Source organism: Pan troglodytes, chromosome 17 (genome assembly GCF_028858775.2).
Source record: "Pan troglodytes isolate AG18354 chromosome 17, NHGRI_mPanTro3-v2.0_pri, whole genome shotgun sequence".
In the NCBI taxonomy this organism is placed as follows: Eukaryota; Metazoa; Chordata; class Mammalia; order Primates; family Hominidae; genus Pan; species Pan troglodytes.
In genome coordinates this window covers 56,449,999-56,462,315 of record NC_072415.2, presented here as the reverse complement: position 1 = coordinate 56,462,315, position 12,317 = coordinate 56,449,999, and the positions used below count along the sequence as shown (strand labels likewise).

The 12,317-nt window shown below is 41.3% G+C and overlaps 1 protein-coding gene across 11 annotated transcripts in view; it reads left to right on the top strand.

The window, feature by feature from the left end:
* Positions 1–12,317, top strand: part of LOXHD1 (lipoxygenase homology PLAT domains 1) — a 179,742-nt gene that overhangs the window by 45,755 nt on the left and 121,670 nt on the right. For all 11 annotated transcript variants that reach the window (XR_010151913.1, XR_010151914.1, XM_016933622.4 and 8 more), the window contains exons 6-8: positions 589–737; positions 7,311–7,434; positions 10,073–10,323. Coding sequence is in view for 9 of the 11 variants with exons in the window: in XM_016933622.4 (XP_016789111.4) it covers positions 589–737; positions 7,311–7,434; positions 10,073–10,323 (524 nt within the window). In the remaining 2 variants the exon portion in view is untranslated. The remainder of the gene's footprint in view (positions 1–588; positions 738–7,310; positions 7,435–10,072; positions 10,324–12,317) is intronic.

The window sequence follows — 12,317 nt, the reverse complement described above, 5'->3', positions numbered from 1 at the left end:
AAGTGCTTATAACCTGCATGACTTTTGGCAAGTTGTTTAACTTCTCTAAGTCTCTGTTTCTTCATTTGCAAGACGGAGTTAATAATATCTCCTTCTTGAATTGTGGTGAGGAATAAATGAGAGTAAAACCCAAAACTATGTTAAACAACCAGCAGCATCTGATAGTATTAATACTTACCAGCACTGTTTTCCAGAAAAGGAGTCAGGTCTAAGGAAGTCTGTAGGCTGAATACCAACAGCCCCTTTACCAACTGCTGTGGCTATTGTTCCAATTCAGGACAAGCAACTGGCAAAAGCAAGGCAGGGTCCTAGATCTAGAGATGGGGGTACAAATCGGTTTAGTAGGATTGGGACTCTAGAGTAAGGCAGAAATCAAAAGCTCAGTTATAAGACCTGGGCACAAGCCACACATGAAGCAAACCTCTGCCTTGTTCAGAGACTGGAGGGATGTAAGGAGCCCTTAGATCTCAGGAGGAAGTTGCCCTTGTTGACTTTGGAAGAGCATCTTTCAGTGGGCGGACCATGAAGGCTTGGAAATTCTTTTCTTCTGGTCTTTTTGTAATTTCTTTTGTATGTCTGTGCATACAGGGGAGCGTAGGCTAGAAAATGAAAAGGACAACTTTGAAAAGGGAGCTGAAGACAGGTTCATCCTGGATGTCCCGGATTTGGGGCAGCTGATGAAGATCAATGTTGGCCACAACAATAAGGGGGGCTCTGCAGGTTGGTTCCTGTCCCAGGTGAGTTCAGCTGCTTCTCTGCAGTCCCTGTGGCCTTGGAAGGGGGGCCTTCTTGTTCTTCAGAGGGTTGTATCTCAGTCCCAACTTTCCTCTCTAGGTCCATCTGCATCCACTCTTCTACCTAAGCCAGATGGCCAGCCATTCTGTCCTCCTTATGGCCTCCAAGACTTCACCCACGTTACCATCTTCACAGGAAGTCCAGTACCTTCTCTTTTTTTCCTCTCTCTCTCTCTCTTTTCTTTTCAGGGTACATGTGCACAATGTGCATGTTTTTACATAGGTATACATGTGCCATGTTGGTTTGCTGCACCCATCAACTTGTCATTTACATTAGGTATTTCTCCTAATGCTATCCCTCCCCCAGCCCCCCAGCCCCCGACAGGCCCCGGTGTGTGATGTTCCCCGCCCTGTGTCCAAGTGTTCTCATTGTTCAATTCCCACCTATAGGTGAGAACAGGCAGTGTTTGGTTTTCTGTCCTTGTGATAGCTTGCTAAGAATGATGGTTTCTGGCTTCATCCATGTCCCTGCAAAAGACATGAACTCATCCTTTTTTACAGGAAGCCCAGTACTTTCATCTGAACCTAGCCGGGGCCTGTTCATTCTTCAAGACTCTGCCATGAAGCCTCCCCTGACCGTGGCCCACCAGAACCTCTCCCTCCCATGAAACTTTAGAACCCTGCTTGCTTATAGCATTCATTTGATCCAAGCGTACGCTTTCTTGTGACTTATCTTGACCTGTTGCTTTGTACCACAAATTTCTGGATCTCAAGTGTTATAGTTTCACCTATCCAGGACAAAGTTAAGAATCAAGAAGAAAGCAAAAAGGCTCCTGAGCAGCTAAAACGTATTCCATTCAAAGTTTGTAAAGAAAGCTCGTGTCCCTGGCTCTATCTGGCCTTGCCCTGATTTTGAAGGAAGCCCCCTTCAGACTTGCACTCAGAATCTGGTGCTTACCTGTAATCCCTTCTAGTAAACTTGTTTCCTGTAATTTTAAACCTCTAGTGGAAAATTAGAAGGGGAAAGAGGCACTGTAATGGGTAGGGTTATCGAGAACAGTAAGGGGAAATCAGAGAAGATATAAAATACCAAAAGAATATTACAAATTCACACCAGGCTGAGGTCAGTTAGAAAACAGGCAACCGGCCTTTTGCATAGACTTCCCTCAGTTATGAAGACATCAACGTATAATATTTCTGTTCATTACAGAATGATAGGAAAAGGTTAATGTGTTATATATTTTTGAAAAAGTATTTTGAGAAAGGTCTTATTGCTTAAAATAGAAAACTCAGATTTATAACAACTTGACTGCAAAGAATGAGGCTGTCTGATAGTTGAGGTTTTATTATTGCTTAACTTTATTTATCTTCTTATATCAGGAAAATATTTGGCTGCAAGGATCAGAAGATTCAAGTGCAGTGTCAAACAACTAGGAGCTTATTTTTTTCAGCTCATCCTGCATTTCTTCAGCCAGGAAATCCAAATGTGGTCAGCTCAGGGCTGGTGCAGCTGCTTTCTGATGCACCTGCTCCCTCTCTGCGTTACCATCGCCAGCACTGGGACTTTCATCCTCCAATTTGTTGCCTCATGAGCACATGATAGCTACTGAATCTCTAGGCATCTTATCTATGTTCCAGACAGAAAGAGGGGGAGAGAAAACGGGGATAAAGGCTTTGACAAGGGGCATAAAGACTGTTTTCTGGCAAATCATGCCTTATTTTGAAAAAAGCAGAGCCCTCCTTGGAACTTCTGGCTACATTTCACTGGCCAAATATGTATTATGTGGACACCCTAGCTGCAGTGAAAACTGGGAAATTGGGCAGTTAGCTTTCAGCCTGTAGAATAGAAGTGGACTAGGAAGAAGGTGATTGGAAAGGGTGTTGAGTGAACATCCTAGTGATGGCCACACCTCTTTTCATAATTAGTCTGAAAGTTCCTTGAGGGCACCTCCCTAGCTCTTGGCATGGGACTGGGCATTGAATCAACAAAGGAAGAAATGCCCAAATTCCTTTGGAAAGGAAGGGCTTGCCTGGTCCTAAGAGCAGCAAGCCTGGAGGGTACCAGGAGGCTAAGTGGAACTGCTGCTTGGATTGGAGAAGAAATAGGGTGTGAGTCCAGAATCCAAATAGCCAATACACCAGCAGAAGTGTGTTTTCAGGTGGTTTTCTGCTTAGCTGGGCAAAGGGGGGAGAGGAGGCCTGTGCATTTTATGACCTCAGCCAGGGCAGGGCACAGAACAGGTACCTTGAAGTCCACTTTCTTCATTCTGAAAAGAAAGACAGCAGAGTAAAAACACAAGGTTTAGTGGACGGAGCTTTAAAGGGTGAACGGTTTCACCCTCTTGAACTCAGGTTCGTTCTTGGTCACATGGGTGCGTTGTGCTCTTAGGAAGGTTCCCCAAGGAGGCAGGTTCATATGCCAAGATGTGTTTCTTTGTTGTCTTACCCTCAAAGGGCAGCTTGGCAAGGTGTGAAATCTATGGGTGAAAACACTTTTTTCCTTTAAAACTTTGTGGATTGTATTCCGTTAACTTCTGAAATTTGATATTGAGGCCAAGTAGACTTTTCGTTTCTTTCCGGGTAACCTAATTTTTTTTTCCTGCCAGATGCTTGCAGATGTTTTTCTTTATATTAATTCAAAAGTCTTGCCAGACAGCATCTAGGAGTAGGGTCTTTGCCTGCCCTTCCTTCCTTCCTTCCTTCCTTCCTTCCTTCCTTCCTTCCTTCTTTCCTTCCTTCCTTCCTTCCTTCCCTCCTTCCTTCCGTGTTTGTTTTTAATTTCTCTGAAACATAGTATGTGTTTTCTATCTGATGGGCAGGCTATTTGTTTATTCATTTATTTGTAATTAATTTATTTATAGGTCAGAAAAGAGATTTCTTATTGTATGTTAGATTCTTGCTCGGGTGGCATTTGTTCTGGTCTCTTTCTCTGGACAGCCAATTGTCCATCTATTGGATTTCCATTCTCTACCTTCCAAAACCGGCAGCTTCCCCTTTACTCCTGTCATCTCTACTTTTTTGCATTCCTTGAGAACTTGTCAAATTCCCACCACATCATTGATTTGCTGTTCCACACTGAGTTCCACTTCTTTCTCCTGTCAATGTATATTTCAATTCTGAATGTATTTCTTTTAATTATTTTTTCTTATAAAACTAATACATGTTCATCATAAAACATTTAGAAAATACAAATAAACAACAAAAAAAACCACTCATAATTTTACCACCCAAACATAACCAGTTAATATTTGGATGAATATCTTCTAGTCATTTTTCTATTAATTAATATATATATATCACTTATCACCTATATATGTATCATATTATCACCCATATATATGTGTGTATATATATTCATTATGACACCATATATATGTATATATGTACATATATGTACATATACGTACGTATATACGTATATATGTATATATGTATGTATATGTACCTGTATATATGCACATATATGTGTATATATATATGACACCATATATATATATGGTGTCATAATGAATACAATATTTTACAAACTTGTTTTCATTTTTAAATATAGCATGCATATATCCCCATGTTATTTAAATAGAATGACATGGCTATTTTACTATATATATATATTTTTTTTTTGAGACAGAATGTCACTCTGTCGCTGAGGCTGGAGTGCAGTGGCACAATCTTGGCTCACTGCAATCTCTGCCTCCCGGGTTCAAGCGATTCTTCTCCTGCCTCAGCCTCCCAAGTAGCTGGGATTACAGGTGCCCGCCACCATGCCTGGCTAATTTTTGTAGTTTTAGTAGAGGCAGGGTTTCACCATGTCAACCAGGCTGGTCTTGAACTCCTGACCTTAGGTGATATGGCCGCTTCGACCTCTGAAAGTGCTGTGTTTACAGGTGTGAGCCACCACGCCTGGCTACAGTGTAATTTTTAATGATGGAAATAAGTGTTTTAGATCTACCATGACTTATTAAACCAATCTCCTTTGGTCAAATGTTTCTATTTTTTCCTCAAAATTATTATATGACATAATTATGCTATATACTGTATATTATGTAATATATAAAATGTATATTATGCTATACAGGTTGAATATACCCTATTGGAAATGCTTGGGACCAGAAGTATTTCAGATTTCAGGTTTTTTTGAATTTGGAATATTTGCATATACATAATGAGATATCTTGGGATGGGACCCAAGTCTAAACATGAAATTTATTTGTTTCATATACACCTTATGCAAGTACCCTGAAGGTAATTCTACACAGTATCAGTCAATAATTTTTTACATGAAGCAAAGTTTTGACTGTGTTTGGACTGCAACCCATCATATAGGGTCTGGTGTGGAATTTTCCACTTTTGGTGTGTTGTCAGCACTCAAAAAGTTTTGGACTTTGGAGCATTTTGGATTTCGGTTTTCAGATTAGGGATGTTCAACCTGTGTGTGTGTGTGTGTGTGTGTGTGTGTGTATATACAGTATACTATTATACTATAAATAGTGCTGTGACAAACGTTTCATGCCTTATCTTTATGCACATCTGTGATTATTTCTTATGGTAAATTCTCAGGAGTTGGTGAAAGAACAGGCAGAATTTTAAGAACTTTGATCTATTTGCTGCTGTATAGTTTTATTTTTCTTGATTCCCTTTCTTACTTAACTTAGTTATTTTTTAATCTCATCTGATTCCTTTTCATTGTAGTCTTATCTGTCTTTAAAGATATTTACTCCTATTTCATAAAGACTAAATCTGCTTATATTCTTTTAAGCACATCAGTTGAATGGTGTGAGTTCTTTTGGTGTGTCCCATATTAGGTTCTTTCCAGAGTTCTGCCCCTCCTCTGATTCTTTAGAATGATCTTCTCTGTCTTTGATTCAAGAATTTGCAAGGTCTTAAGTTGGTGTATTCCCTTTACCCAACCTCAAATGAGGTGGGTCTTATTCAGACTTGGTATCTGACAATAGTCAAGCTGCCCCTGAAACATAGGATATGCTTATTAAATCTCCCATCTTCCTACTCCTCCTCTCTTCTTCCTCCTCCCACTTCTATTTTCATTCTTGGCTCCAGTTGGGTAATAACCGAACTCCCATCTCACATCCAGGGTTGATTGGAGTCTCTTAGTCCAGTTCTCAGATCCTGGATGGTACTGTCCTGGTATAGCTCTGCCCTGATGTGATGGTTTCTTTTCTTTTTCCTATTTCCTGAGTCTTTGATACAAGTTGGTTGCATTTTATGCAAGAGATGCATTCCTAAAAATCTATATACTTTTTATTTCTTTTATTTTTATTTTTTTGAGATGCAGTCTTGCACTATCGCCCAGACTGGAGTACAGTGGCACGATCTCGGCTCATTGCAAGCTCTGCCTCCTGGGTTCACGCCATTCTCCTGCGTCAGCCTCCTGAGTAGCTGAGACTATAGGTGCCCGCCACCACGCCTGGCTAATTTTTTTGTATTTTTAGTAGAGATGGGGTTTCACTATGTTAGCCAGGATGGTCTTGATCTCCTGACCTCGTGATCCTCCCGCCTCGGCCTCCCAAAGTGCTGGGATTACGGTGTGAGCCACCACGCCCAGCCAAAATCTTGATACTTTGAAATTCATTTGAGACAGAATTTCCTGCAGGAATAATGTAAAGCAGAGGGTTGTGCACTTTGAACTTATATAGAGACAACCATGAAAGTGTGTTTTTGTTCTAATGCTTTTGTTTTTTACAGTATAGTCTTCAATATTTTACAAAGCTACCAGATGCTTGATTGGTCTTGGTAGCATTTTATCATCTTAATCCTGTTCTAAAGTGATCGAATTTTTAAAATAAATTTTATTGTGTATATTTAAGGTATATAACATGATGTTATGAGATACACGTTGACAGTAAAAAGGTTATCCTCTGCCCATATTGTATTATGACTGGAGGACACATTCTAGCTATTAACAATTCTACTTATCCTAGAGCGAGTTTTCAGTTGGATCTTCTGGGCACATTTTGAGAGGGCCCCTCAGCTCTTTGGTGTATTCTAGAAGGCACACTTATCTCAGCCTCACTAACTTAGCTCGCATGGGAGTCCCTGAGGGAGGCATCATAGAGTCCATTAGCCTTACTGTTGGTGGCTGATGTTTTCTGACCTGATCACAAGATCCTAGGATTCACTGTGCCCGATGTGGGGCTCGCAGTTCCCCTTGCCTGGGCTCTGCTTCTCACCAATAAGGTCAGAATCCCAACCTTCAGCCTGTGAGGACAGTGATGGTATTGTCACAGTTTGCAAATCCAGGCTTCCAGTTCTTGTAACCAGTCTCACAAGGCTCATGCTGCCAAATTTTTTGCTTCAATTTAAAAAATGATCTGCAGCAGTGGAGGGAGCAGTGGCTCAGTAATTCAAGTCAGAAGGTAATCGCCAGTCATCCCTGTATGATTCTGAGCTTTACCAGGTATCCTGGACACAGTTGTGTCCTTGTGATAAGCTTTCCTTGGGCCACAAAACAGATCAGTACATTCTTAAAGTAGACTCAAGTGATTGGAAGATTGGATTAGATCCCCAGGTGCACCCTCAACAACACTTATCTACATCCTTGTCCCCTCTTCTCCTTCCCAGATTGTCATTGAAGATATTGGGAACAAAAGAAAATATGACTTCCCCCTTAACCGCTGGCTGGCCTTGGACGAAGACGATGGCAAAATCCAAAGGGATATCTTAGTGGGCGGAGCTGAGACCACAGGTAGATTTGAAGAAAGGGGAGGCTCTTTTGAGTATTTCACTTTCTGCCTAAGGGTCGGTGTTGGCATCTGTGGGGCTGGAGGCCTGTGATCAAACAGGAGCCAGCTGGGTCTGCAGACAGCATTCCTCCTGCTCCTGAAACTGTTCTGTCCCACTGGGTTGCAGCCTGGGGCTCTGTTGTTGCCAGAGGACCTGGGGGATGCTGCTAAGCAGATACTAACTGCCCAGGGCAAAGGAAGGTATCCATAGGATGAAGCCAGAATGTGAACTTCTGACAAGCATGGATGTTTCCCAGGACATTGATCTGAACTCTTCCTGATATTGAGTGCTTAGTATATGCCAGGCCTTCTAGGTAGGTACCTGACCTACATGGTGTCCTTCAGTCCTCACAACCACCCTATAAAGTAGGAACTGTTATTGTTCCCATCACACAGATGAGGAAACTGAGGCAATGGAAGAGCCTTGTCCAAGGGCACACAGCTGGCAAGTGATAGATTCAGGATTTGGTCTGCTTCCTAAAGCCCTAACCTGTATGAATTCCACAGAAAACTTCCAACTCCCAGCATGGCAGTCATGGTCATGCATGTTCTAGAAAATCAACGTTGATATTGTGTACATCTGAGAATGTTCTCTGCAGCAGAACTCCCATGACTCACCATGGGAGAAAATCCATGTTCTGTAGTATAATGTACACATTTCTCCCCAATTTGGCTCCATTCATCCTACCCACAGAGTCTTCCCATACCCTCTCTCCCACTGCACATTCACACCTTCCATTCTTCCCTCCATCTTGTTCCCATGCCTTCCCTCTCCCCTCAACTCCCTGCTTGCCTTGCTCTTTCTCTCTCTCTATCCTCGGAACCTGCCTTCTCCTCATCCTGAAAAGTCTTTTCTCTTCTTTATGCCTCTCGAATTCCTGTTTCCAGTCACTTCCTCTGAGCCCTCCCTGACCTTCTCTGGCCTGGGTAACTTCTCCCTTCTTTTGCTCCATGCTCCTTGGCAGACCTTTATTGCTGCTGTTCAGAAGACTAAATGCTCCTCTGCTCCAGTCCTTTTCAACCTCAGCATTGCGGGCTGATCATTGTGAGGTGTGGCACAAGTCATCTGCAGATGAAAAGTTTGCAGTTTACTTAAAAACATACTCGAATTGAATTAATATATACTGAATATGTGAATATTATATGTCTCCTAGTGGTAGAAGAAGAGCAGAAATGATAGCAGCTGGGCATTGCTTATATCCTAAACGATGAAAGTATATGTGATGTGGGAACACCATTTGTCCATGCATCTTAGAGAAATAAAGCTCGAGACCTATTTTTTTTTTCTAGAGCAATGACCATTCCTTTTTATTTATTTACTCCCAAAGGCCTGGAATCTAGTAAGCACTCAATACATGCTGAACAAAAGAAAATGTAAGTTTAAGAATGAATAATACACCCATGTAGTTGCATGTATTATCACTCAAAGAAATTTGGGATTTTTATTTCTCTGAGGTTATGGGATAAGAGTGTGGGGTATGGTAGGGTGAGGGATGGGTAGGGGAATTAACAAGGCTTAAAGTGACAACCGCCTTAGACCCCAGGACAGAATTACAGAATGTAGGCCAGGCATGGTGTCTCATGCCTGTAATCTCAGCACTTTGGGAGTCCGAGGGGGGTGGATCACTTGAGGCCAGGGGTTCGAGACCAGTCTGGCCAACATGGTGAAAACCTGTCTCTACTAAAAATACAAAAATTAACCAGGTGTGGTGGCACATGTCTGTAATCCCAGCCACTCAGGAGGCTGAGACACGAGAATCGCTTGAGCCTGGGAAGTAGAGGTTGCAGTGAACTGAGATCACACCACTAGATTCCAGCCTGGGTGATAGAGTGAGACTCTGTCTCAAAAAAATAAAAAATAAATAAAATAAAAAAATCTAGGCCAGGCCAGTCCTTAGTAGAATTGCCTGTCCAAATGTTTGTCTTTGGTATTTTCTTTTACTTCGCCCAGTCCCAGAGTTTAATCTCCCTTTGCTAGTTCTTCCTCAGAATTCCATGTCCTCATATTGCCTCCTGATAGACCAGAACCTCAAATGGCCCAACCAACAATGTTCTCTCTCTCCCTCAATCCTCCTCACCCTACCACATCAGGCAGCAAAGGAGGACATTAATGTCCTCTATTAAAAGTTATGTTTTTAAGTTATCAGCAAAAGAGCAAGCGAAATGAATCAGATAGCCCTGAACATAAATCTCCATTAATGGAGTTGACTATTATAATTAGATTAGACATAACAGAATTCATCTGGCAGCTATTAATAATGTACGCATGGTAATTATCATTAATAATAAGTACTATTCTTAGCCAACCCGAGTTCCTCCTTCTCTTTGTTAGTTTCCTCTAATCAGCACTGACAGCTTCCTGTAATAATATGTGCGGTTTATTCTCAAACTCAGATGCATTGGACACACAAACTCTGGAAAAGATGAAATGAGGTCGAGAGGGACATTAGGTGGCATCTGGAGGAGTAGGACATGATGGGGAAAGAGGATGTGTGGAGGAGGAGGGCTTTGGGGGTGTTGTAACCAGGAAGGGGAGGAGGGGGTGGGATATTATGATGCAGCTCACATTGAACACTCTCTTTCCTGTTGTTTCCACACCAGCTATTACGTATATTGTCACCGTCTTCACTGGGGATGTCCGGGGGGCTGGTACCAAATCCAAAATCTACTTGATCATGTATGGGGCCAGAGGGAATAAGAACAGTGGGAAAATCTTCCTGGAGAGCGGCGTGTTTGACCGAGGCCGCACGGACATCTTCCACATCGAGCTGGCTGTCCTCCTTAGCCCCCTGAGTCGGGTCTCCATCGGGCATGGCAATGTGGGTGTCAACAGAGGCTGGTTCTGTGAGAAGGTAAGGGATGCCCCCAGAGACAGCCTTCCCTGATTCAACCCCTCTCCTCTTTAACTTGCAAGTACAAACTTTAACCTGAATGCTACTTCTCTGAACTAGTTACAGAGTGCATGGGCAATCTCTTTCATTGGGCATTTTGGGTGGTTACGTGCCCGTCTATCTTGCCTCAAAAGTGGTCAGGAACAGGGGCTGTTCTGTGCAAGCGTCCAAGGGCCAAGCAGGACAGGTTACCCAGAGGCGCTCAGTTGGTGGTTATGATTATCCTGATTCCTGGTGTAGTGTTTCACCTCAGCTTATAAATCTTTCAATCAATAAGTATTTTAAAGTATATGTTTGTATTGTGGAATACTTATACTTTAAAGAATATATATTAATAACTGTAAGACATAAGGAATGTTAAAAAGCAAACCTCAATTTTGTCTATCACACAGCTTGAGAAATAGAACATTCGTGATGCTTTTAAACTCCTCTGTGTCCTTCCACAGTCATATAGTCCTCTTTCCCTCAAAGGGCACATACTATTATGAATTTTATCTATGTATAAGCTTGTATTGTTTGTAACTGGCAATTTTTGTCCCTCCCTCCCTCCCTTCCTTCCTTCCTTTTTTTTTTGGACAGAGTTTCACTTCTGTCACCCAGGCCGGAGTGCAATGGCACGATCTCAGCTCACTGCAACCTCCACCTCCCAGGTTCAAGTGATTCTCCTGCCTCAGCCTCCCAAGTAGCTGGGATTACAGGCATGCACCACCATGCCTGGCTAATTTTGTATTTTTAGTAGAGATGGGGTTTCACCATGTTGGCCAGGCTGGACTTGAACTCCTGACCTCAGGTGATCTGCCTGCCTCGGCCTCCCAAAGTGCTGGGATTATAGGAGTGAGCCATCACTCCTGGCCATAACTGTCAATTTTCACTCAACATTATGTTTTAGAGATTTGTCCAAATGGTAACAGAAGCTGTAGTTCATCCACTTCCCTGCTGCAAAGTATTCCATTGTACGAATGAGTTACAATTTATTTGTCCATTCTTCTGTCGATGGATATTTTGGAGTGATTTCTTGATTTTTACTACTATGAGCAATCCTGCCATGAAGTTCTTGTACATGTATCTTTGTAGAAGTGTGCAAGAGCTTCTCAGAATGAAAGTGCTAGGTCACAGGGTAAGTGAATCTTCAGCTTTATAGGATAACTATTATTTCCAAAGGATTCCAGGTTGTTTTCCAAAATAGTTGCACCATTTTACTCTCCTGTCAGCCATGTGTAAGAGATATTTTGTTTTATACATTCTTGTAAATGCTTGATATTGTCTGAATTTTTAATTTTCACCATTTTGGAGGTTGTAAAATGATCCTGTTGTGGTTTTAATTCTTATTTTTATGATTACTACCAAGGTTGAATGTGTTTTTATTTTTTTATTGGCCATTCATGTTTCTTTTTATGTAAAATGTCTGTTCATGTCTTTTACTGATTTTCCTATTGACCAATCTATCTTTGGATTTATTTTTAGGAGTTTTAAAATTTAATCTGGATATTAATTCTTTGTTGATAATATATGTTCAAATATTTTCTCATAGTTTGTGATGTTCTTTGAGTAAGAGATTTAATTTAAAAGTCTCTAGTTTATCAATCTTTTCCTTTATGACTAATGCATTTGGTATTAATGAAAGAAATCCACTTATCTCAGAGCTATGAAGACATTCTCCTATATCCTTTCCTAAAAATTGTTGTTTTAATTTTTCCATTTATATTTTTAAAATACTAGGAATTGAATTTTGTGAGGGAGAAATTCAATTTTATTTTTTTCCATGGAGATATGCAAATGTTCCAGCAACATTTATTGAAGGGCTTTTAAAACTTGACCAAGGTTAAGAATCACCTGGAATTCTTGATAAAAATAGATTCCTAGGCTCTAATTCAGACCTAATGAGTCAGAATTTCCAGGTAATCTGGATATTTAGCAAGTGGTTTAGATAATTCTTATCATTAAGAAAGTTTTGG